The sequence below is a fragment of the Hippocampus bargibanti genome, linkage group LG19 (genome assembly GCF_051943395.1).
Source record: "Hippocampus bargibanti isolate YZ-2025 linkage group LG19, ASM5194339v1, whole genome shotgun sequence".
Taxonomy (NCBI): domain Eukaryota; kingdom Metazoa; phylum Chordata; class Actinopteri; order Syngnathiformes; family Syngnathidae; genus Hippocampus; species Hippocampus bargibanti.
In genome coordinates, this window is record NC_142752.1 from 398,924 (window position 1) to 422,510 (window position 23,587).

At 45.6% G+C, this 23,587-nt stretch overlaps 2 protein-coding genes across 3 annotated transcripts in view; one reads left to right on the plus strand and one right to left on the minus strand.

Annotated features, from left to right (window-relative positions):
- Positions 1 to 419: 419 nt before the first annotated feature.
- Positions 420 to 23,587, minus strand: part of amd1 (adenosylmethionine decarboxylase 1) — a 33,054-nt gene continuing 9,886 nt past the window's right edge. Inside the window, exons 1-9 of one of the 2 annotated variants that reach the window (XM_089022443.1) lie at positions 8,220 to 8,548; positions 4,461 to 4,547; positions 3,345 to 3,471; positions 3,163 to 3,265; positions 1,970 to 2,012; positions 1,466 to 1,610; positions 1,122 to 1,214; positions 886 to 1,041; positions 420 to 818 (exon numbers count right to left, since the gene is read on the minus strand). In XM_089022443.1, the coding sequence (XP_088878569.1) occupies positions 684 to 818; positions 886 to 1,041; positions 1,122 to 1,214; positions 1,466 to 1,610; positions 1,970 to 2,012; positions 3,163 to 3,265; positions 3,345 to 3,471; positions 4,461 to 4,547; positions 8,220 to 8,329 (999 nt within the window). In that variant the 5' untranslated portion in view covers positions 8,330 to 8,548 and the 3' untranslated portion in view covers positions 420 to 683. Of the gene's footprint in view, positions 819 to 885; positions 1,042 to 1,121; positions 1,215 to 1,465; positions 1,611 to 1,969; positions 2,013 to 3,162; positions 3,266 to 3,344; positions 3,472 to 4,460; positions 4,548 to 8,219; positions 8,549 to 23,587 lie in introns of those variants that run through there. The other variant, XM_089022442.1, reaches the window with a different exon arrangement.
- Positions 9,235 to 23,090, plus strand: cdk19 (cyclin dependent kinase 19). Its single transcript, XM_089022435.1, has 13 exons — positions 9,235 to 9,563; positions 10,536 to 10,611; positions 13,506 to 13,616; positions 14,357 to 14,497; positions 17,203 to 17,260; positions 17,788 to 17,919; positions 18,928 to 19,071; positions 19,149 to 19,218; positions 19,308 to 19,380; positions 19,445 to 19,542; positions 19,676 to 19,754; positions 20,319 to 20,567; positions 20,640 to 23,090. Exons 1-13 carry the CDS (start codon positions 9,412 to 9,414, stop codon positions 20,763 to 20,765), a joined length of 1,509 nt encoding a protein of 502 aa, XP_088878561.1. The 5' UTR covers positions 9,235 to 9,411; the 3' UTR covers positions 20,766 to 23,090.

Here is a 23,587-nt window from a genome sequence, read left to right on the forward strand (position 1 = left end):
GGGGATAGATATTGTTTGCTTTGCTAGCTAAGCAAAAAGTTTCTGATTCATGATGCCATTCTGGGTTGGGGGGTCAGGGGTCGGCATTAAAGTCCTACATTCAGCTCCAAAGTGCAGCCACCAGGCTTTTGTCCACGTGTACATTCGAAAGACGACGCGGGGCTAATCGGGGGGCTAACATTCTTCTTCCGCGTCAAAACCTCATTTGAATTTGGATCTTGACAACCTGGCGACGTCCGTTGAAATGAGCAAGGCTTAATACATTCACAGAAATCAAAGGGGGCGGGGGGGTCATTTCATACCTGGGGGGTTGCTTGAAAACAGTTTTCAAATTGCTCAAAAGTGCACTCCTTGAAGGACATCATGTGAGCATGTCAGGGCCAGTTGGAAGCTGTGGGGGGGGGGGGGGGGGGGGGGGGGGGGGGGGGGGGGGGGGGGGGTTTGCAGCCTTCCATGCCTCCGCATGCACGACAAGAAGGTGCTAGCGGAGCCAAAAGAGCTAGCATGCGAGCAGTCCAAGTCACAAATACAACAACGCAAACAACTCAAAGTGGAGGCGAAGCGACGAGAGAGGAAAGGAAGATGGAAGATGGGGGGTGGAAACGGGTACCCCGACAAGGTTTCTATTGGGGGGAGGGGGGCGCCATCTTTTTTTTACGCTTCTTCTTCACGCGCCGGCCGCTTCAGCTCTTGGGATTCTGCTTGGCGTAGCTGGTGAAAGCAAAATTGTAATCGTTGAATTGAGCCAGCTGCCGGTCCAGTCGCTTGAAGCCGTCCAGCTTTTGGGTGGACGTGAAGACGCTGCGACATTTGGAGCTCTGGAACGAGCGGAAGACGGCGTCGCTTAGCGCGTGGCGGGCAAGCGAGCGAGCGGCGGCCACGTACCTGGTTGACAAACAGCGTGGTGACAAATTTCCCCGGTTTGAACACGTCCACCACCTTGCGGACCAGCTCGTCGTACGACGCCTGCGACAGGTTGGTCTCGAAGCTCACGTAGGAGAAATCTGGCTCCGGGGTGATGTGAATGGTCCAGTAGGTGCCCTGCGGGCGAGCGACAAAAGGAGACGGCAGACGGCTTTAGGGTGGCAAGCGTGCGGCGAGACGCGGCGACAAGCACTCACGTCCGTCTTCATTCCGTTCATGGAGTAGCCGCACGGGTTGAACATGGTGGCGTCGATCACAGAACCTGGTATCAGGTCACAAATTCCACTCATCTGGGGGAAAAAAAAGCATTCAAAAGATGCGTCGCGGCTTGGAATTGAAGCACATTTTTTTACTTTAGCTAGCTAGTGAGCAGCGGCAGCCATTTTGTTCATTTTTGACTTCAAGATGGCGCCGGCGAGAGCGGCTGCCTTGACAGCAGCTCCTGTATTTTGTTTGTGCCGCTGTGAAATGTCCATTTGTCCACTGTGAGACACATGAAGGCTTTTGATGTCATCTAATGTCGATTTGCGGCGGTCCTTACATGAGTGACTTGACTTGCAGAAACACCGTCTTTCATATAGAACTGGTCCATAATGGCTGGGTCAAGGTCACTCATCAGAACTTCCAGTGTCTGATCCGCATACTTGTTCTCCCAGTACTCGGGCAAGTCCAGAGTAAACAGATACCTGCTCAAACGACAACATGACCACAAAGCGCTGGTGAGCATTCCCGTTCCGACGCTCTAAAATACGCCGGCTGATATTTTGAGTCAAATGCTAAACCAACCAATCAAAACGACTTCAAGTGTCCCAGAACCGCCACAAAATGAGCCGGAATTGGGTAGATTCACAAAGTCCCGCCCCCTTGTTTGCGATGTCACACCAGGATAATCCTTCACAAACTGCCTTGTTACTCATCCAGTTATGAATATGATTCAAATAGAAATATATTATTATTAGCTGTCTGGCTGGCTAGCTATACGGCTATCTAGCTAGTCACGGGTCGCCGTGCCGACGTGTGGAAATCAAAGTTTGGGGACTCTTACCAGCAGTCAGAGTTCAAACGTCCCATGCAGTAGGCTGCACCATCTGAAGGAAGCCACAAAAACCACACGAAACAAGGGAGATTTGTTAGCCCCTCACGACAACGACACATCCTCATTTGTGGCACTTTCAATTACAGTGGCTAACGAACGCTTTAGCTTTACAAATATAGTCTTGGCATACAAACTAGTTTTCGGCAAATGAACCAAACCACGCGGTGGCTGGCGGACTAGTTTTCGCCCCCCCCCCTCTATTACATTGAGTGCAGGCGTGGTTTGTTATCGAGAGGAGTGCTTTTGCTATTATGGGACTGAAAAAGACCCCATCAAAGGCTAGTTTTAAGCTAGGGTGTCAAAGTCATTTTTGGGGGACCACATTGTAGTTCCGGTTTCCTCTCTGGGGCCGTTATGAAGTTGGAGAAGCCATTACAAGGTTTCATCCATTCCCCATATTACATATAGAGCACACAACAAACTGATCAATGACTATTTTCCAAATTTGAAGTCATAAATAATGACTGTTATTATGGTTTATATCCAACATTTTGAATTGTTTTGTTGGTACTCTAGCTAGCATCATGAAATTTGGCGGGCCGAATAAAATGTCGGATTTGGCCCCCGGGCCTTGACTTTGACACCTGTGGGTTAAACCGAAGAGGACGCCAAAGAAAAATGACAGTCGAGTAAAAGAAGGAGCTCATCAAAAAACACCAACAAGGTGTGCATTTGTGTGACTTCGCTGTTCCTGTACCAGTACGCTAAGTCGACCATTGCTACCGTCCATTGACAACTACCATAACAAAGGTCAATAAAACAACTTTATTATACAGTACAGTTTATTTCTTTCATTACAATACAATAGCACATTTATTATACATAAAATAAGGTCTATTTTCTGTAGTTTCAAGGCTAATTTAGTAGAAAAGTGTGTTTTATGGGGACCTGGGAACGGATTAGTCTCATTTTAATGGTTTCTTATGGGAAATAAATGTTTGTAAGACGAACTTTTGACCTGACACACACTTTCTGGGAACCAATCAAGTTTGTGAGTTCACATGCGGCAATCTGACGGTCGTCATCCCGAGTGTCGAAAAAGCCTCCAGGGTCCAGCAAGACGCAGGCTGGGTACGTCGCCGCCACGGAAAAAGAGGCGACCAATCAAATGACGAGTGGACGTCGCATTCAGCGTCACTCACTTGGGAAAATCTGGGCGAGAAAATCCACTTCCTCTTGGAAGTTGCGATGAGGGAACTCTTGATGGGTCGGCTTCATAAAATTCTTGCGGGAGTAGAAGAAATTCTGAAACACGCGACGACGAGTTACGCCAAGATGGCGATCAGGCAACGGCCAAGGAAAGAAAACGGCGGCGAGGGCTCACCTCGATGGCGTCGAAGCCGCAGTACTCCCTGGCCACTTCCAGCAGAGGCACCAGTGCTTGCAGTAAGAGGGTGCTTCCACATGTCTTCAAAATGAAACGTCTCTTGGAGACAAACATGCTACTCTCACTGAAGGGGACACAACAAAAACAAATCACAGCCGCCATCTTGGACAGGGACGGGTGATGCTTTTCCGATTAGCGTTATGAAGAGGCCACAGAACAATCCGCTAGCTAGATAGCCAGATGCACCATATAGCCAATAGCTGGCTAGATACATAGCTAGCCAGCCAGCCAGCTAATAGCTAGCTAAATAGTCAGCCGGCCAGCTAACAGATAGATGATAGATAATAAATAGCAAATAGATAGCTAGCTAGGTAGCCAGCTACATAGCAAGATAGCTAGTCAAATACAAAGAAGTGAAGAGAGGAAAAATTATAAGAATAAAGTCTAGAGAAAATAATAATACTACATTTCATTTCTAAGCGCCTTTCAAAACTCTCAAGGTCACTTTACAGTCACAGGATGTTTTTTTTTCTGTGGGTGAGCAGCGGCAGCCACATGCGCCAGCGTTCACTCAACCCGGAAGTAACTTAAAAAGATAGAAAGCAAGCTAATAGATAGCCAATAGCCAAAGTGACAAAAACAGAGATGAAGACGACAGGTTAACTTGCTGTCTGTTGACCTCAGATTGACCCCAGGTTGTCTGTCCTTCAATTGCGTATTCAAGACACACATGTTGACTAAGCATATAACAGCAGGAAACTTTTAAATGTGATGAATTATTGTTCTCCGTCAGCTCTCTATTAGCTATTATATACAGTGTATACCTAGCTAGCTATCTCGATAGCTATCTATTGTCTAGCTAGCTTTCTTTCTATTTGGGTTGTTTCCGGGTTGAGTGAACGCTGGCGCGTGTGGCAGAAAAACTGATCCTGTGACTGTCAAGTGACCTTGAGAGTTTTGAAAGGCGCTTAGAAATGAAATGCATTATTATGAGAGGCTGTCAAGTCGATGGCGCCATCTGAAAGTGGCAGCGAGTGGCGGTGGCCACAAGTGACTGCAAGGTGACCCGTCTAATCGGGAAAGCCGCGTAATCCGACAGAGGCAACATCTCACCTGAGTATATACGCTTCCTGCTTGTCGGTCTTTGTCACGCTTATGATCAAACAGTGCACATTCTCCAACAGTTTGTCCCACTCAAACCTGCCGCGGGGAAACACAAGCAACAATGAGGCACACAAGGAAGGACATTCGCTGCAAAGTGATTAGTGTGCGCGGATAGCGGCGCCGCTAGCTTTGCTGACCCAACGCCACCATCGCGATTAACCTTTGGAATATTCTTTCTTTTTTTTGTGCGAGTCAAACATGTGGCCGCTATCCAACATAGCGTGCTAGCATCAGAAGAGCGAGCCGGAGGTCGACTCCCACTCCGGTGTGAAACGTACACCGCGGGCGGGCTATTTGCGGCGCTTGGCCGGCCGGGATCGCATTTCAGCCTGTCGTAGACGTGCACATTCCACCGTGACGTCCCTGATCCACTGCTGAAAAGGATGCTTTTGTCCTCTTTCATCTACAACTGCATGTCACAAAGAGGGTACAGCAAGTGCTGAAGAATGAACGACTCTCTGTGTCTTTGTGTTGTCATATTATTTGTTATTTTGGGGTTTTTCCCAAGATGGCGGCGCGTGAACACGTAGCGGCTCCTCTCTCGCCCGGCAAATTGCCGTTTTCTTGTTTATTATGTTTGTCAAAGTCATTATGTATATTTATTGTTTCTTGTTTATTTATTTATTGTTCCTTGTTGATTTATGGATTGTTTCTTGTTTATTTAGTTATTTTGTACTTATTGTTTCTTTCTTGTGTCTTTATTGATTGTCCCTTGTTTATTTATTGATTGTTTCTTGTTTATTTATTTGTTTTTTACTTATTTATTGTTTCTTTGATTGTTTCTTTATTGGTTGTTTCTTGTTTGCCTATTTATTTTTTAGTTATTGTTTCTTGTATCGTTCATTGATTTTTTGTTTCTTTCTTGATTGTTCCTGGTTTATGTATTGATTGTTTCTTATTTATTTATTTATTTTTACTTATTCATTGTTTCTTTTATTGTTTCTTTATTGTCTCTTTATTTCTTGTGGCTGCCGCTGCTCAACTGCAGAAAAAAATATCCTCTGACTGTAAAGTGTCCTTGAGAGTTTTGAAAGGCGCCGAGAAATCAAATGTATGATTATTATTATAATTATAATTATAAGTAGCCTGCATGCTGGGTCGGAGAGGACAGTCATTTCATCTGTGCTGGTTGTCATGCATATTAGCATATTTGACAATAAAGATGACTTGGACAACTTGTCACACGAAATACAAACAAAGCGCAGATGACAACGAGGAGATGGTATTCATCACGCATTTCCCATGAAAACGCCATTTAAGCAGCTCTCGCGGGAAGATGTTCCAATCACTATTTGTTTAGCTGGATCAAGTTTGGTCCATGACGTCCTTGTAGACTCGGTCGATGACGCCTTTGCTCTTGTGTACATAAGGCCCCCCCGGGCTTGCCGAGAGCAAGATAGCCAAAGATAAATTAGCTGAAGAAGTTAGGAAGGAATACGCACAAGACAGGTCCGACCGGTCGCAAGCATTCAATAGATGAAACTTTGCTTCCATACGAGGACCGAGGGGGACATGAGAGGCGTGAGAGGAGAGCCATTCGTAAAGGACAACCGACCGACGCCTGCGGACAAGTTGTGTCCATCATTTGTCACATGACTTCTACTAAGCGTATTTGGCAAAGATTGCACGGCATATAGCCAGCATATTTTACCTTTTAAGACTCTCGGTGAATATTCAGGAAGTCTTGTTTTTGAGATGGCGTTTTGGCTATTTTAGATGCTATCAAACGTTTTTCCGATTTCAGTTAGGAAACCAAAAAATGGTGTCGGTTGTCCTTTAAGCGGGGTTGGGTGAGACAGACCCTCTGCCACCCAAGCACACCCGACTCAACATTCCAATTTATTCTGCATCACCGGCTGCAGACGTCCAATCGGGAAATAGACTTTGCTCACTCAGTATGGTGGGACTGCCATGATAGAACATCACCAAAAAGAAAATGAAAGAAAAACGTTGACGAGAAATTGGATACTTTTTCCCTGTTTTTAATAAACACCCTTTTTAATGTCCTGAATGGGTGAATATGCATATTAAATAGATGAAATACTTGCACTATGTAGTTTTTTATTAAATGGTTTTGCACATTTACAGTATACAGTTGACATTTGTTTTGACTATGCTTGGAATATCTTGTTTTCTATCCTTTCACCCCCCCCCCCCCTCACACCCCCTTTCAAATTGCTGCTGTGGACTGCAAATGTCCCCATTTTGGGACGAATAAAGTTTTTCTGATTCTGAATTTTTGAAGAAGTACAACCCAAAATGGAAATTAAAAAATACAAAAAGAGCAACAATGGCATAAATGAACTTGGGTGGCCCTTTTGCGTGATGTGCCTACTTATTAAAACGCGAGTCAAATGAAATTCCGATGTGACTTTTCCAGCAATTCCATTTCTCCAGACATCTTTTCAGCACACGGGAATGACAGAACCAACTCATAATTTGACATCCAACAAATGATATCAAGCCAGTACAGTAACACCGTTTGTAGGTTTTAAAAACCTGCGCATCTCCACAAGTCATTCATAAAACTACAATATCAACAGTGAAATGCAGATTGATGGCAACTTCTTTTGACTTTGTAGACGACCCGTTTGGTCATTTTCGGGTTAAAAAGGAACTTTTAACTGCGTCCGCGATGGTCAGAATGAAACGCGTGTTTGGAAACGTGACCAGGGACAACAGTCGTTGGTCCGTTGGGAAAGTCGGACCGCTCAACATGTCGGACCCTGGCGGCAAATACTCTCTGTCACCTTCCTAGTTTCGTGATTCCGAATTCGAACCGCATATCGACGTTTAAAACGGGACACGGTGGGGTTACATAAGCACGAAACGTGACAAGATTCGTCGTCAGTGCGATTCGTACGATGGACGCTAGCGTGGCGGTTGCTAACAGAGGCAACACGCGCTAGTGACGACCGACCACATGCTTGACATCAAATACGGCTTCAAGTAGCTCGACGCAAGGGGGGGGGGGATAAATACATTCTATCTTCCTGAGCCTCAGTGAAACGTCAACATCACGCATTCGGCGTGGCCACTTTAGCGATCTATACATTCCAGCGAAACATCTAATTCGAACCGGGCGACGCTCGCATCTCATGGGGGGCCTTGTTAGTTCAACGCGTGCGCTCGGACGCAAACGATTTGCGTTTTAACCTCGTCGGAGTGACCTTCACAGTAGACAGAAATGAAAGTTTGGATTATTAAGTAGCATAACCGCGTTTTCGCTTTGTAGAATTGAACCCACAAATGATAATCGCGTCAAATCCAACCGCCTACATAAAATGAGGAATAGGCAAGTGTTCGCTATATAGCACGTTTACATTCGAATTCAACCTGCTCGCTTCAAAATATGGAGCGTCAATCCAGAATCACTTGGTCGACGTCCAAATGTGTCAAGTCACCGTACGTCGACGAAGCTAATGAATGAGTCAGGAGGGGTGGCCATTTTTTGTCACTGGCGGCGTCAACTCATTCCTGCGTGGGCTCCGATCACCAACCGCCTTTTGGCATCTCGTCTTTTTTGACACGAAATCAATAGTTTATAATCGGAAAAATAGCCCCCGTGTTATTCTATCGCACTTTGGAGGACACATCCGCGACGAAAGATCACGAATGAAGACAGAAGAAAGCCAAGCATGCGGTTCCAATGACGTCCTAAAGTGAAAGGACATCTGATACAGAAGAAGTTCCAGAGGGGAAACAAACCTCGGGATGGTTCGCAGGTCCCCGGTTCCTTTGGTGTCGTCCTGCCGGGAGAACCATAACTCTAAGAGTTTCTCGGTCCCCTCAAAGAAATGTGCACCGTTATCTTCCATCGTGAGACAACAGACGGGCGCAAAAAAATATATATAACGTCGATGATAACGTTTTGTCTTAATTAATCCGTTTTCTACAAGATGATAATTTATAGGCGTACAGTCCGTTAGACAATTCAAATGGTGATTCTTCTTCGGTTACCGTCTTCCCTTTTTCAGAGAATACCGTTAGCGAATGCTAGCTAATATCGCCGGCCATACTGTGCACAGCTCTGTACCAAGACGGCGACGTGGATTTTTATATATCACACGTCCTAAACGTCATCATCTTGTACAACCAATCGCAATGTAGGACTGCATTTGGTCTGATGTCATTGGTCGAAAGGGCTGTCCGTTACAGCAGTTCGCTTGACAACACCGACGTCGCGTGACGACACGTTCATTTTTGATTTTTCTGTCGCAGTTTGAGCTTTTGTGTTCACAAAAACATTCCCACTTGTTAAATAAAAGTAAGATGTCACTTTTTGTGTTGTTATTTAACAGTTAGTAGACACAGAGGCGTGATTTTCACGTTCAAATTCGGTCGGGAGACGACGTTCAGCCTGTTCGAAGATCAAAGTATTCCTTCATTTCAAATGACACCCTTTGAAAACAGACAGCTTCGATTGGTTCTTTGGCAATCACTTGAAATCAATCGTCCGAACAAAACTATGTCATCTCGTACGAGTAATCGATGTCTATTAAATGGTGTTCCGTGGCCATTCGTTTTCCAGTATTTTCCCCCTCTGTTGCCAAGGTTGAGTAGTATGACTAGTGAACAACGGCGTTATGTATACAGTACACGACGTAATTCAAACAACCAATCCCCGGATTCTGAAAAGCGTAGCGGAGTATACGCCTCGCGCGGCGAGATATGAGACGTGTAGTTTTTCCACGCGTGTTCTCTCGTCGACGAGAACCGCCGCGTCTCCTCCGCGGGACTACGTGACCCAAAAACCCCAATGCGCCAATTAGAAACGTCAACGAAGCAGTGAACATTAAGCGGAGCAGACCAAAATCCCAAACAAGGAAATGGTGGGGGAATCAAGCGAGCAGATTATTTAATTAATGCATGCCATAATTAATATTTGATTTAATTGTAAATGACGACGTATTTATGGGTTAGAATGGATTACGACTTCAAAACAAAGCTGGCCGCCGAAAGAGAGAGAGTGGAAGATCTGTTCGAATATGAAGGTTGCAAAGTGGGTCGAGGCACCTACGGGCACGTTTATAAAGCGAGACGCAAAGACGGGTAAGACGATCGCCGATCTGATCGTTGCGATTGATTTGAAAGTGATCGCCGGCTGCATTTTTGCCGAGCAACACTCGTGCGTGTGTTTACGAAGGAACGGCGCGTTGGATTTGAATCCCCTCCCAAAGTGATAGCCCGCGTCTGTGTTTTTGTTTTCATGGAACGCGCTCACTCCCCCCTCCCCTCCCCTCCTCCCTCTTCGCTCCCCCATGCCCGCTGGTCTCCTCTCGCCTGCACGACACACGAGCGAGCCATCTCGTTTTTTGACATGTCTTGTCAATCGTGCACGAATGTCGTCTTCGCGTCGCGCGAGACAAGCAGTCGAGGCTCCCTTTCGAATTCAACACCCCCCCCCCCCTCTCGTCCTAATCCCAACGCTGCGCGAGCAAACTTTTTTCCATACTCGTAGTTGGACATAAAACTTGGCTTGTTGTCACGCTCAAGCACGTCACCGATGTAACGATGCTGCTGTAACGTTTGTGAAATCCGCTCTGGGTTGACTGACTGACCGTAGTAGCTCTTAAACGTGCAGATTAATCAACAGAGATTATGTTTACCAATGTCAGTGTTGTCAAACGTTCCAACGGAACACGTGAAGGTAACTACTCTGTCACACGCAAATGTAACTACTCTGTCATACGTGAAGGTAACTACCCTGTAACACCTAAAGGTAACTACTCTGTAGCATGTAAAGGTAACTACTCTCTAACTTGTGAACGTAACTACTCTGTAACACGTGAAGATAACTATTCTGTAACACGTCAAGGTAACTACTCTGACTTGCTAGGTAGTAACGTCTCTGCTTGCTTCATGCAGATCATGACGACAGATCGCTGTACTTAATTTCAATGATATATAGCTGAGCATTCCCCAGTCAGGAGTCGTACAGTATTTGCGTTCCTCCATCTTTCCATATCGCGGAATCTAATGTGATATTTTCCCTGGTGCCCCCCCCCCCCAACCCTCTTACAGGATCGATGAGAAGGAATATGCACTGAAACAAATAGAAGGCACTGGAATTTCAATGTCTGCATGCAGGGAAATTGCGGTAAGTGACATTTTGATTTGTGCTCTAGGAAAAAGAATGGAAGTGGAAATCATTTTATCTTGCCGATACTTTTGCTAAACTGTTTGAAAACAAGGCAGACAAGCAGAATAGCTCCAAAATGTCACAAGCTCACATTTTTTCATTGTCCTCTTCATCATCCCAATCAATTCAGTTTTTATTGTGTTGCCCAAAAACGACAGCCATTTTTGTGGCTCGCTATCCATTTTTTCAGCAACAATTGCCAAAGCTATTCAAATGGAAGAGCAACGTGGGTTGCCAGATAGCTCCATAATGACATCGGGGGAAAGGGAGGGAAAGCCGTCATCAGCCTGAGACTCGGCGAGTCCAATCGAGGGCGGCATAGTGACAACATGGCCCCCCTCTGACATTGTGTCAGCTGATTACGCAAGCGTATACGTTTTCCACTTGGCCAGGATGTGCGCAGAATTCACAACTTGGCAAAAATGTCCGGTGATGTTGCCAGATGACAAAGAATAAGAAGTTATCATATTTCAAAGTTTCGTGCTGTTATATGCTTAGTCAACATGTGTGACTAGAATACACAATTGAAGCACGGACAACCTGGGGTCAATCTGAGGTCAACAGACATAGCAAGTTAAACTGTCATCTTCATCTTGGTCGGAGTTCTGGCCTTGGACAGAATTTAGCACTTGGGAAACTCCTTTATCACCGAAGCAATTTACGACTTGAAACTCCTTCACAGGAAGAGCTCATTAGCCAGGTTACAAACGTATCAGTTCACGGAAGAGACAACATTTTATTGCTTACAGCTGTTGGTGCTTAGACCTCAAGAGGTGTGGTATTCTAATCAAGAAAACTTGTGTTGTTCATTTGCATATACTCTCAATAAATAGCATGGCAGAGGGCTGCAGAAGTCAGACGTCAGTCATGAATTGCTGCGTCTCCTGCCGGCAGTAAGAAGACAATCTTTCTGGGCTTGAGTCTGTCCACGGTGTCCGATCGAACATCTCTGACACCACAAGACAAGTGGCAAGGCATTTGTCAATGTCCTCCTGAAACGTGTGGACATTTCAAGCAGTTTTTTGGGGGGTTGAATGACGGGGAAAAAGGCCCTTTTAACCGAGGCCGTCGTTTGGATCACTAGCTTAGGCACATGGTAATGCAAAAAAACTCATGTTTCCTTCAATATGTGGTCATAACCCCCGGCCCCCCCTCCCTTTTTCTTCCCTTTCACCGATGCCCATTCACCTGCCCGCGGCTTGGCTCGTCCTTCATCGACGACAAATATTTGAACAAAGTGTTTGATCAGTTTTCGTGCATGGTTGGGATCTCACCATACAGAACTTGCAATGACTGGAAGCTAAGCTGCATGATGTTTTTCTGGAAGAGCAAAGAAATGATTAGTTTGAAAAGAAATTGACTGCTTTTGAACTCCTTGCCGGATTTTGAGGTCTAGATAGCTAACTAAATAGCTCACGGGATAGCAGATAGCAAATAGAGAGCAGCAACATAGCAAAAAGATAGCAGCAAGATAGCTCGATAGCTCGCTAGATAGATAGATAGCTCGCTAGATAGCTCGCTGCATAGATAGATAGATAGATAGATAGATAGATAGATAGATAGATAGATAGATAGATAGATAGATAGATAGATAGATAGATAGATAGATAGATATCAAATAGTTAGCTAACTGTGTAGCCAGCTAGATAGCTAGCTAGATAGCCAGAAAGCCAGCTAGATAAATAGCTAGCTAGCTTTCTATCTGCTTTGAGTTATTCCAGGTTGAGTGAACGCTGGCGTGTGTGGCTGCCGCTGCTCACCCACAGAAAAACTTATCCCGTGACTGTAAAGTGACCTTGCGAGTTTTGAAAGGCGTTTATAAATGAAATGTATTATTATTATTATTTTTCATGTTGCAAAGTCATTCACGTTCTTGGTTAGCTGGTTTGCTAGCATTTAAACGAGCTGGGTGGAGGTCGGCTGAGATCTGGTTTGATCTCCTCATCAACTGCACTTTTGGTTATTCATTAACTTTCTTGTTTGCCCTTTTTCATGTTACATTGCCCAGCTGAGTTTTTTTTTTTTTGGAGCGATTATGCGTGCATAAGAGACAAGCGTCAAAAAGAAAATGACAACGAAAACATGGACGGACTAAAAATCAAGAACATTTCTATTCTTTCTATGTGGTCAATGCATCATTTATTGTTATTATTATTATTATTATTACTAGCAACGATTGTTACTCCGAAAGTCCTACTTAGCTATCCAAACAGTTGTAAAAGAAAATGGCTCCAAAGTGTATTTGCAATCTCGTCCGACCGTGAAAGCTCCAATGTAGCTTTTCCGCAGGTGGGAAGAAGTCCTGCAGCTATTATTAGCATCCATCCTTGTTCAAATTTTAAAAATTGGGTCTGGAAGTCATGGTCATAAGTACGGGTGGTCGTAAGTCCAGCCGGTCGTAAGTTGGACGTTACCTGTAGTAGAATGCTTCTCCTTACATCGTGTGTATGCTAGCTTTCTAGCTGTCGATCTAGCTGGCTACCTTGGTAGCTATCTATTTTCTCTCTATTAGCTATCTATCTATTAGCTAGCTTTCTGGCTGGCTATCTATTGGCTAGATGGCTTGCTTTCAGTTTATAGGTATATACATGACCTATTTTCTTGAAAAGGAGGATTAGCCGGCCCGTTTTCTTCCCACCGTCATGTTTGTGGCTACACAGGTGCGCTATATCATGTTGCTATCTGCTTTTCTCAAAGCGTCCATGTTGTGCAATGGCGAACGTCGTAAACGTCAAACGGCCGGCGAAGACCGCAAAGTTACGGGACTTGGCAGTCCATCCGTCGCTCAGTCGCCCTCTGGGCCCCGTTTTAGCTTCGATGCCGTCGTTGTGACTATTTGTGTTCTTCTCCAGCTGTTACGAGAACTGAAACATCCCAACGTGATCGCCCTGCAGAAGGTGTTCCTCTCGCACAGCGACAGGAAGGTTTCGCTCCTGTTGGACTACGCCGAACATGACCTTTGGGTGAGTCGCCGACGGACGGCGGCGTCCAAATCGACCAGCGAGCGTCGACGGTCGAGTCAGGTGGATCCTGTCGACTCGTTCGTTTTGGACTCCAAAATAAAGGGAGTCAAAAAAAAGACAAAACTGTTTCTTGGGAAGACAGTGCTACCCCAGTTTATGAAATTTTCGCCTTACAAACATTAAATTCGCGAGAATATAATCTTGGCTGACTAACTACCAACTTTTCGGCGGACGAACCAAACCACACGGCGCCACGGTGGCTGCGGGACTAGTTTTCCACACCCTCTTTCTTTGAGTGCAGACATGGTTCATTATCGAGTGGAGTACTTTTGCTATTATGGGACCGAAAAAGACCCCATCACAGGCTAGTGTTAAGCCGAAGAGGACACAAAAGACAATTACCGTCGAGCAGAAGAAGATCATCGAAAAACACCAACGAGGTGTGCGTTTGTGGGACTTAGCGTCCCAGTACCAGTATGCTAAGTCCACCATTGCTACGTGTGGCTAAGTGTGTTTCTGTTACCCCCCCCCCCCACCACCACCCATTTAGTCATGTATCCATTTGCGTCAGTCACGGGTGACTTTTGGCCCCAAATTTTGAGTAAACTGTACTCAAAAATTTTGACGTAATCAGTTGCCATAAAAATGTTGAGTACTTTCAACTTGTTGGGTTTTACAGTGCATTATTTTGTTTGCTTGACGCCGAAGAGGAAGGAGTCCAAATGTTGTCTTTCTTTTAGCATATCATCAAGTTCCACCGCGCCTCCAAAGCCAACAAAAAGCCGGTGCAGCTGCCCCGAGGGATGGTCAAGTCTCTGCTCTATCAGATTCTGGACGGGATCCATTACCTTCACGCCAACTGGGTCCTCCACAGGGATCTGGTAAGCAGATCAGGTTCTACTCCGGCCTCACGGCTCCTCTCCGCCTTCACTCGTCCACCACGTACGCAAAGTCGGACAGATTCGCAAAGTCAGATACGCAAAGTCTGACAGATTCGGATTTCGGGTCAAAATTCCGATGTTCTCGAGTCACCAAAGTTAAACTTCTGATGTCCTCGAGTCACCAAAGTGTCAAAATTCCCCATGTCCTCGGGTCAGCAAAGTCAGAATTCCGAAGTCCTCGATTCACCAAAATCAAAATTCCGATGTCCTTGAGTCACCAAAGTTAAACTTCCGATGTCCTCGAGTCACCAAAGTCAAAATTCCGATGACCTCGGTTCCCCGTCACTCGTCACCAAAATCCATTTGAGCTTGACGACGTGTCATGCGGCGCCATCTTGAACATCGGAAAAACCCCGCCAGCCGTTTATCATTTGCTCTGCCGTTGTTTTCAGTGTCAAACATACAATGTCCAATTGTGTTTGTTTGTTTTGGATCTTCGACCACTTCAAAGTTGGAGTGAAGATAAAGGGCACCGTCGGCTTTGGACTCATTTTCACGGCGACTATTTCTGGAGCGTGTCGTGTTTGTTGTTTGTAGCCCAATTTCTGCGGCAGCTGGATGGATGAAATTGTCCATTGTTAGGAGCGCCGGCGCTATCTGATTGGCTGGCGTGGATGATTTAAGGCCGCTTGATTTCCAGGACTTCCTGCCATTGTTGTCCTATCGGAATTGGCGTGGGATTTGTCGTTGTTGGGCAGGTTGTGGAGTGTGAGCAGGTGATCGGCTGCCTTGTGACTGACTCCATTTGCTAATAGATAGCAAATGGATGGTAAATAGATAGACAGCTAGGTAGCTGGCTAATAGATACCAAATATATTGCCAGCTGGGTAGCTAGCCAAGTAGCTAGACAGATAGCTAATAAAAAGCAAATAGATAGCAAAAGGATAGCCAGCTAGGTAGCTAGCTAATAGATAGCAAATATATTGCCAGCTAGGTAGCTATCTAATAGATAGAAAATGGATAGCACATAGATAGGTAGCTAGCCAGATAGCTAATAGAAAGCAAAAGGATAGCCATCTAGGTAGCTAGCTAATAGATAAAAAATGGATAGCAAATAGATAGCTAGCTAGGTAGCTGGACAGATAGCTAATAGAAAGCAAATAGATAGCAATGATGGAAAAATAATTAAATAAATAGTAAATACGTAAAAAATAATGAAAATAAAAGAATAAACACAAATAAAAACAAATGAATAAATGGATACAATAAAGGAAAAGTAAATGAAAATAAATAAATAGTAAATACATAAACGTCAACGTCATGGTGGAATGTGCACGTCTACGACAAGCCAAATGTTGAAAGCAAACACAAAGCTGTAGCATCCATTGACGAAAAGAGATTGTCTCACACCTCCTGTCCTACATAAATCCACTTCAATTCCAAACCGCGACAGTTCTACTTACGACCATTTCAACTTCCGACCGTTTGGTCGCAACGGAACTGAATGTTACCTGTACATACATTGATTTCTATAGCGTATTAACAACAGCAGACGCTGAAACAAAGCGCTAACATGGACAAAATGCAAACGCTGCCCCCTCGTGGAAGAAAAAAAAACATTTTCAGAGGTCTGACCAGCGCTTGAGCGGCACCCCTGCAAGAAAAAAACCAAAACCACATTTAGCTTGTCGTCTAAATGCGGTTCGCGGTGACACATGGCAGAGGATCAAAGTGCTGAGGCGTGTTTCGCTCGGGTGGCGTTGTGCTTCGTTCGGACGCTTCGCTAGCCCTCCGCCGTGTTGCTCCACTCAGCCAGAAGCTAGCTTTGCATGGCAACGCTCCACGTTTCCCATCCCCCCCCCCCTCGTCCCACCCACCGCAAGCTACACCGGAGTGGCTGGCGAGGCGGAGGGGGACACGGGGGGTGTTACATAACAGCCTGGAGCTCGTTCTGTCAAGATGCTAACGTAGCAGCTTTGCATAGCGCAGCAAAAGGTCCACCGGGCCGTACCAACCCTGGCCTCCACGGGGAGGTTGAGGATTCCCCAAGGGGATCTCTTGCTTTGTGTCTTCCTGCCCCAACGCAAACATTGCAGCAACACAACAAGCTTTCCGCTTATTCGTTCAAAGTTCTCTCCTGACTCCTCTTCAACAGATAGAAAGCTAGCCAGCCAGCGAGCAGATAGCTAATAGATAGCCAACAGATAGAAAGCCACCTAGATAGTTATATAGCTAATAGCTAGCTAGATAGAGTTAGTTAGCTAATACACTGAATGTCCATATTAAATACACAGATAGAAAGCTAGCTAGCCAGCTAGCAGATAGCTAATAGACAGCCAATAGAGAGCTAGCCACCTAGATAGTTATAGAGCTAATAGCTAGCTAAATAGACAGTTACTTAGCTAATACACTGAATGTCCATATTAAAGCTATAGATAGATAGCTTAGATTAAGCAAAAGATAGATATAGATACAAAGCTAGCTAGCGAGCTTTCTATCTATTTGAGTTACTTCTGGGTTGAGTGAAGGCTGGAACGTGTGGCTGCCGCTGCTCACTCATAGAAAAATTTATCCTGTGACTGTAAAGTGACATTGAGAGTTTTGAAAGGTGCTTAGAAATGAAATTGATTAGTATTATTATACGATAGCAAATGACGTCGATAACCTTGACTGTGTCTATTTGTCCAACTTGTTCTCTTGTGCAGAAACCAGCTAACATCTTGGTCATGGGAGAAGGACCCGAACGAGGAAGAGTTAAAATCGGTAAGGTACATTCCACCAAAAAAGCCACTTTGATTAATTGATTGATTGATTGATTGACTGATTGATTGATTGATTGATTTGGCATTGGAATTTTATTTTGTCGGATAAAGGACGCTAACCTCCGACGTGACATTGACGCGTACGAAGAAGGCAGGCTGGCCAAATATCGAGACAACGGATGCGATAAGAACCCTGGCCTTGGCTTGCTTGCACCGCAGCACAACAGGCTCTTTGTTTGCGCCAAACGCTGCTTCACAAGCGCTTGGGAAATTGTTGATAAGCAGGCGTTGGCTCGCGGGGGGGCGGGGCAAAGTGGGCTCCCTGTAGCACCATCAAACTGCCAAAAATGGAGCCCAGAGAAGAATTTTAGGGGGGGGGGGGCAATCACAACAAGGTGTCAAAGTCAAGGCCCGGGGGCCAAATCTGGCCCGCCACATCATTTTATTTGGCGCGCTAAAGCAAATACAACTTGTCAAGATTGTCTTCGCTTGTCTGTCTTTTGGACGTCCTGGCCTTGCTGAGCGTAGCCGACATGGGTTTCGCCAGACTCTTCAACTCGCCCCTCAAGCCACTGGCTGACCTGGACCCCGTGGTGGTGACCTTCTGGTACAGGGCTCCTGAGCTCCTCTTGGGGGCTCGCCACTACACCAAAGCTATCGGTAAGTCCGGATGATCAGGAGTGGGACTACACGGAAAGGAATGCTTTGTGGTTCTCTTCAACATGAGGCAACACGTTTAGCATGTAGCGCCAGACGCATGCTGCGTGTGGTTCGTCCATGTTGTTTCAAGCTCACGTGTTCAATTGGCACGTCGACAAGTCAAAGCGCATCTGAGAATTTTTCAAGTTCTCGCATGCGATTGCTGATTCGGGGGGTGGGGAAGACAATTTATAATATCTTCATCTCGATCGGAGATCTGGCCTTGGACAGAATTTAGGACTTGGGAAACTCCTTTATCACCGAAGCAATTTACGACTTGAAACTCCTTCACATGAAGAGCTCATTAGCCAGGTTACAAATTTATCGGTTCATGGAAGAGACAATGTTTTATTGCTTACAGCTGGCAGTTCGCGCTTAGAACGCCCAGGGGCGTGGTATTCTAATCAAGAAAACTATGTTTTACTAATGTATCACTTTAATTTGCATATACTCTCAAGAAATAGCTTGGCAGAGGGCTGCAGACTTTAGGCGTCTGTCATGAATGGCTGCGTCTCCTGCCGGCAGTAAAGACAATCTTTCTGGGTTTGAGTCTTTGTCCACAGTGTCCGATCGAACATCAGCTCTGACATTACTATAATAAATAAAATACAATTACAAATAGAATACAATAAATACAATACAATTATAAATTGAAACAAGAGAGAGAGCTACACAGAAAATGCCATTTTAAAGAGGTGGCTTTTGAAGGTTGGAAGAGAATCCATGTTACGAATGTCGCGAGGAAGTGTGTTTGGGGGCAGAGTAGCTGAAAGCTCTGTCCCCTATCGTGCAGGGGGGGCACACAGAGGTGGAGGGAGGAATATGATCTGAGGGAACGAGAGGGAATAGACATTTGAAGAAGGTCAGAAAGGTATGGGTGGGCAAGGTTATGGATAGCGCAAAATGTATCAAGAAGAATTTTGAAAGTTTACAGGCCATGAGGTGGCTCACGTCTGTCCGCCGCCGCAGATATCTGGGCCATCGGCTGCATCTTCGCCGAGCTGCTAACGTCGGAGCCCATTTTTCACTGTCGCCAGGAAGACATCAAGACCAGTAACCCCTTCCATCATGACCAACTGGACAGGATCTTCAGCGTCATGGGCTACCCGGCAGGTCTGCGCTCGGCGCTAACGCTAAAGTGTTCTTTTGTTAGCTAACCGCCTTTCAACATTTGATTCGGCGTGTCTCAGATAAAGACTGGGAAGACATCCGGAAGATGCCCGAATATCCCACACTTCAGAAAGACTTTAGAAGAACAACGTGAGTGCATTCCGACGCTTGAAAAGGGCCACCTGACATCACGAGTCCATGATGGCCCCCGTCCCCGTCCCCCCTTTTGTTTCTTGCAGCTATGCAAACAGCAGCTTGATCAAATACATGGAGAAACACAAAGTGAAAGCGGACAGCAGAGTTTTCTTGCTGGTCAGTCAACTCGTCTCCAAAGGCGGACGCAGCCAATTGACGACTTTTCCATTTTGGCTTCCAGCTCCAGAAACTGCTCACCATGGACCCCAACAAAAGACTCACGTCGGAGCAGGCCCTTCAAGATCTCTACTTCCTGGAGGAGCCCTTACCAAGCACAGAGTGAGTCATTGACCACGTTTGTCGGGAACCACGTCGTCAATCACAACGCGCACGAGACCCGCCCGTCCGTCAACTAATCAGGAAAGTTGACATTCCTCCATTTTGAACCACGTTGTTTTTGTCCTGCCTCCAGCGTGTTTGCCGGTTGCCAGATCCCCTACCCAAAAAGAGAATTTCTAAATGAAGACGAGCCAGAGGAGAAAGCGGAAAAGGTGATTTGACACGTTGCTCTGTGCGCTTACGAGAATTCGTAGCTCATCAAATTTAGTCGGCGGCGAGTTATTTGTGTCGGCTATAAATGTCGCAATTGAAGAAGAAAAAGGCATGCAACACAAAGGAAACAGAAAGATTCAGGATGAGGCCTGCTGCCCCCACCAAGATGGCGTCTGGCGCTCGCGCCGGTGGTGGTGGGAGCGAGAGCGCCCCCGCTGCTGGGCGAGAGCATTTATTTACATAATAATAAAAATAATGCATTTTATTTCTACGCGCCTTTCAAAACTGTCAAGGTCACTTTACAGTCACTGGATGAGTTTTTCTGTGGGTGAGCAGTGGCAGCCACACGCGCCAGCGTTCACTCAACCCGGAATAACTCAATTAGATAGCAAGCTAGCTAATAGCTAGTTAATAGATAGCCAGCTAATAGAGAGCTAGATAGATAGCTAGCTAGATAGCCAGCTAGTTAGTTAAATAGCTAGCTAACACATCACGAATTGTTGGATGAAAAAGGGCGTGATGGGTCACATGTGAAGCGGTCGCCCTGGTGTGCTCGCTCGCAGAACCAGACGCAACAGCACCAGCAGACGACGGGCCAGACTCAGACGCAGCAGAACCAGCAGCCCACGGCAGGCCCGCAGGCCCAGTCTCAACAGAACCCCGCCCAGACCAACGGCACCTCGACGGCCGCGGGAGCCAACGCCGGCGGGGGGCTGCAACACGGGCAGGACCAGGGCCCGGCCAATAAAAAAGCCCGCATGGGACCCTCGGGCGCCTCTTCCGGCGCCGCCGCGCTCCAGTCCGAGTACCAGGTTGGTCGCCGCTCAGTCAGTCATCGGCGCCGTGCGAGCGTCTGCCGATTTTTGGCGCTTTTCTTCCGTCAGCACGCCGCCTCCCGCCTTGGTTACCAAAGTAACGTCCAAGGCGCCAATCCGCCGCCGGCCGCCATGGGGTACACGTCGTCGTCCCAACAGAGCTCACAGTATTCCCACCAGACTCATCGTTACTGAGGCAACGATCCGGCTCAGCCTTCCCAACCAGTAAAGGGGGCGGGGCGAGGGCGTGGCGGGGGCGGTCCGACCTTCCCCGGCGATGTCGCCATTGGACGCCACCAGGAAACGGCTCCCCCGGACCTCGTTTTCCCACCATCATTCCGCCATTTTGACGTCAAGCCAAACGAAAGCAAATACAGGTAACATCCGACTTATGACCGAGTTCCGTTCCGGCCTAAAGGTTGTAAGTCGAAATGGTCGTAAGTCGAAATCCATTCAAAATGTCGAAGAGAGACTCGGTGGCTAAATGACTGGCAAACTCCCCGCCTCTAGTGCCATCACACAGTCGATTGCTGTGCGAGAGTGCGATTCTAGCTGGCTAGCCAAAATTGTTGTACGCGTTCCCGGCCTGCGAGCGCGTTGCGGTGCCAGGTTGTAGAATAAGAACATTTAAAATAGGGTCTGGAGGTCATGGTCGTAAGTGCGGGTGGTCGTAAGTCGAGCTGGTCGTAAGTCGGATGTTACCTGTAGTGTCCCTGATGACACATTTTGGTCACATTGGACACACCCGCACACACACCCACAGTGTAAATACAGTGATACCTCGGTTTACGAACCCCTTGGCTTACAAACTTTTCGGTTTAACGGACGTTAAATTAATGAAAGTTTACCTTGGCACACAAACTATTTTTCGGGATCCACACAGAGCTGCCACAATGACTGATGCGTCGTTCGCGAATGAGCCCATTCTAACAAGAAAATGGCAGCCGACTCATTTTTGTCCTCGATTCCCCGCCCCCAGTCTTCGGTTGAAGCCACGTGATTGGTCAAGAACGCAGCAGTGAGGGGAGGTGGTTTAAACATTAATAAAGAGACAGGCAGACGACGGAGAGAGAGTGAGACAATGGATAGAAAACTGAAATTAGGACTGTTTCAACTTTGATAGTTCAAAGGCAGAGTGTAGACTGCAAGGTTAAAATATCCCATCAATCAGGCTGCACAAATAACCCACACAAGCCATCCGTACACTTGATGCAAAAAGCTATCAACCCAGCTAAACAGAACACAATTGATGAGGAACTAGGTAAAAAGATCACAGAGAAAGCACCGACAAGGGATCATTCCTCAAGATAATAATAATAATAATAATAATAATAATAATAATAATCATAATAATAATAATAATAATTATTATTATTATTATTACTATTATTCATTTCATTTTAAGTGCCTTTCAAAGCTCTCAAGGACACTTTAAAGTCACAGATAAGCATAGGGACTATAATAAATAAAATACAATCAAAAATAGAATAGAAGATGGTGGAAGAAGGCTACGTTCCTCATGACAAAGGTCAATAAAACTACTTTATTATACAGTACAGGTTATTTCTTTAATTATAATACCATATCACATTTATTATATATACAATAAGGTATATTTTGTGTGGTTTAAAAGGCTTAGAAAAGTAGAAAATTATGTTTTACGGGGACCTGGGAATGGATTATTCTCATTTTAATGGTTTTCTATGGGAAATTAATTTTTGGGATACACACTTTCGCCTTACACACTCTGTCTGGGAACCAATTAAGTTCGTAAGCCAAGGTGTCACTGTAATCTAATGCAAACTTTCTCCATAAAAAAGTGCGGCATTGAACTTCTCATGAGATTCCCGACATTCAAGAGCTCCAAAGTCTTTTTTTCCCTGAACGTCACACGTCCATTCATCTGAGCCACTCTCTGCAGTTAGCGGTCGCTGTTAAGCCACAAAGCGGAGGATTATTATTTTTTTGTTTGTTTGTTTGTTTTTGTGGACATTTTTGCATCCCACCACAAACTTGCAATGTGCGCATAAATGTACAGGGCAGCTAACGGGAAGCCCCCCCCAACAGGCCCCACTTTGATGCAGGCTTCACCAGACCGTTACTGACTGATGTCAAATTGTTTTGTGTGATCCTTGATGCATGTTTTAACCTTGACTCACTGGAAATGCACTGACTGTCGGGGCCACCCGCAACAGACCTGAAGAAAGAAAAACGCTTGTGGCCCCCCCCCCCCCTGACCCCTCCTGCGCCGCACAGGTTCGATGAGGACTACCTGTAGATCACTTTTTTTTTTTAAAGGGGGTGTTCTTTAATGCAATAGAATGAGTGACAGCCAATTGCGCTGTCCTTTTTTTTTGGGGGGGGGGGGGGATGTTGCAAAAGTGCAATATCGGTTTTGTGAAAGGCAGAATGCTCAACCCAACCCATAATGGACTTGGAAACAAGAAATAGTCTTCTAACTATACAACAGCTAAAATAAAATTATTTTATAATATAAGACAAGAATAGAATGTCAAATATTTCATCTGTCACTTTCTTTGCCTTTTGATTGATTGATTTCAGTTTGTTTTTTTCCCATGGGACAGTTGAAATCATTGGATTGGATGTATCTTTATTCGTATCGCAGTGGAGAAATTGACATTTCACAGCAGCAAAGTTATGAAAGGAAGAGGAAAGGAAAGAAAGAAGTAGAAAACAAAATACAGGAGCTGCTTGAAAGGCAGCCACTCTCATCTATCTCATCCATCACTCTATCTAGCTCCCTGGTCGGCTATCTAGCTAGCTGTTAGCTAGATAGCTATGTAGCTGGCTGGCAACCTATCTAGCTAGCTATATATTGGCTAGCTACCTAGCTAGTTTTCTATCTATTTGAGTTACTTTCAGGTCGAGTGAACGCTGGTGCGTGTGGCTGCTGCTGCCCACCCACAGAAAAACTTATCCTGTGACTGGAAAGTGACATTGAGAGATTTGAAAGGCGCTTAGAAATGAAATGTATTATTATTATTATTATTATTATT

What these genes read in the sequence shown, in the direction of transcription:
- cdk19 (XM_089022435.1), top strand. Translation starts at nt 9,412, where the DNA reads ATGACGACGTATTTATGGGTTAGAATGGATTACGACTTCAAAACAAAG. An exon ending in CCACTACACCAAAGCTATCG is followed by an intron (nt 17,920 to 18,927) that starts GTAAGTCCGGAT and finishes CCGCCGCCGCAG; the next exon opens with ATATCTGGGCCATCGGCTGC. An exon ending in ACAGCAGAGTTTTCTTGCTG is followed by an intron (nt 19,381 to 19,444) that starts GTCAGTCAACTC and finishes TTTGGCTTCCAG; the next exon opens with CTCCAGAAACTGCTCACCAT.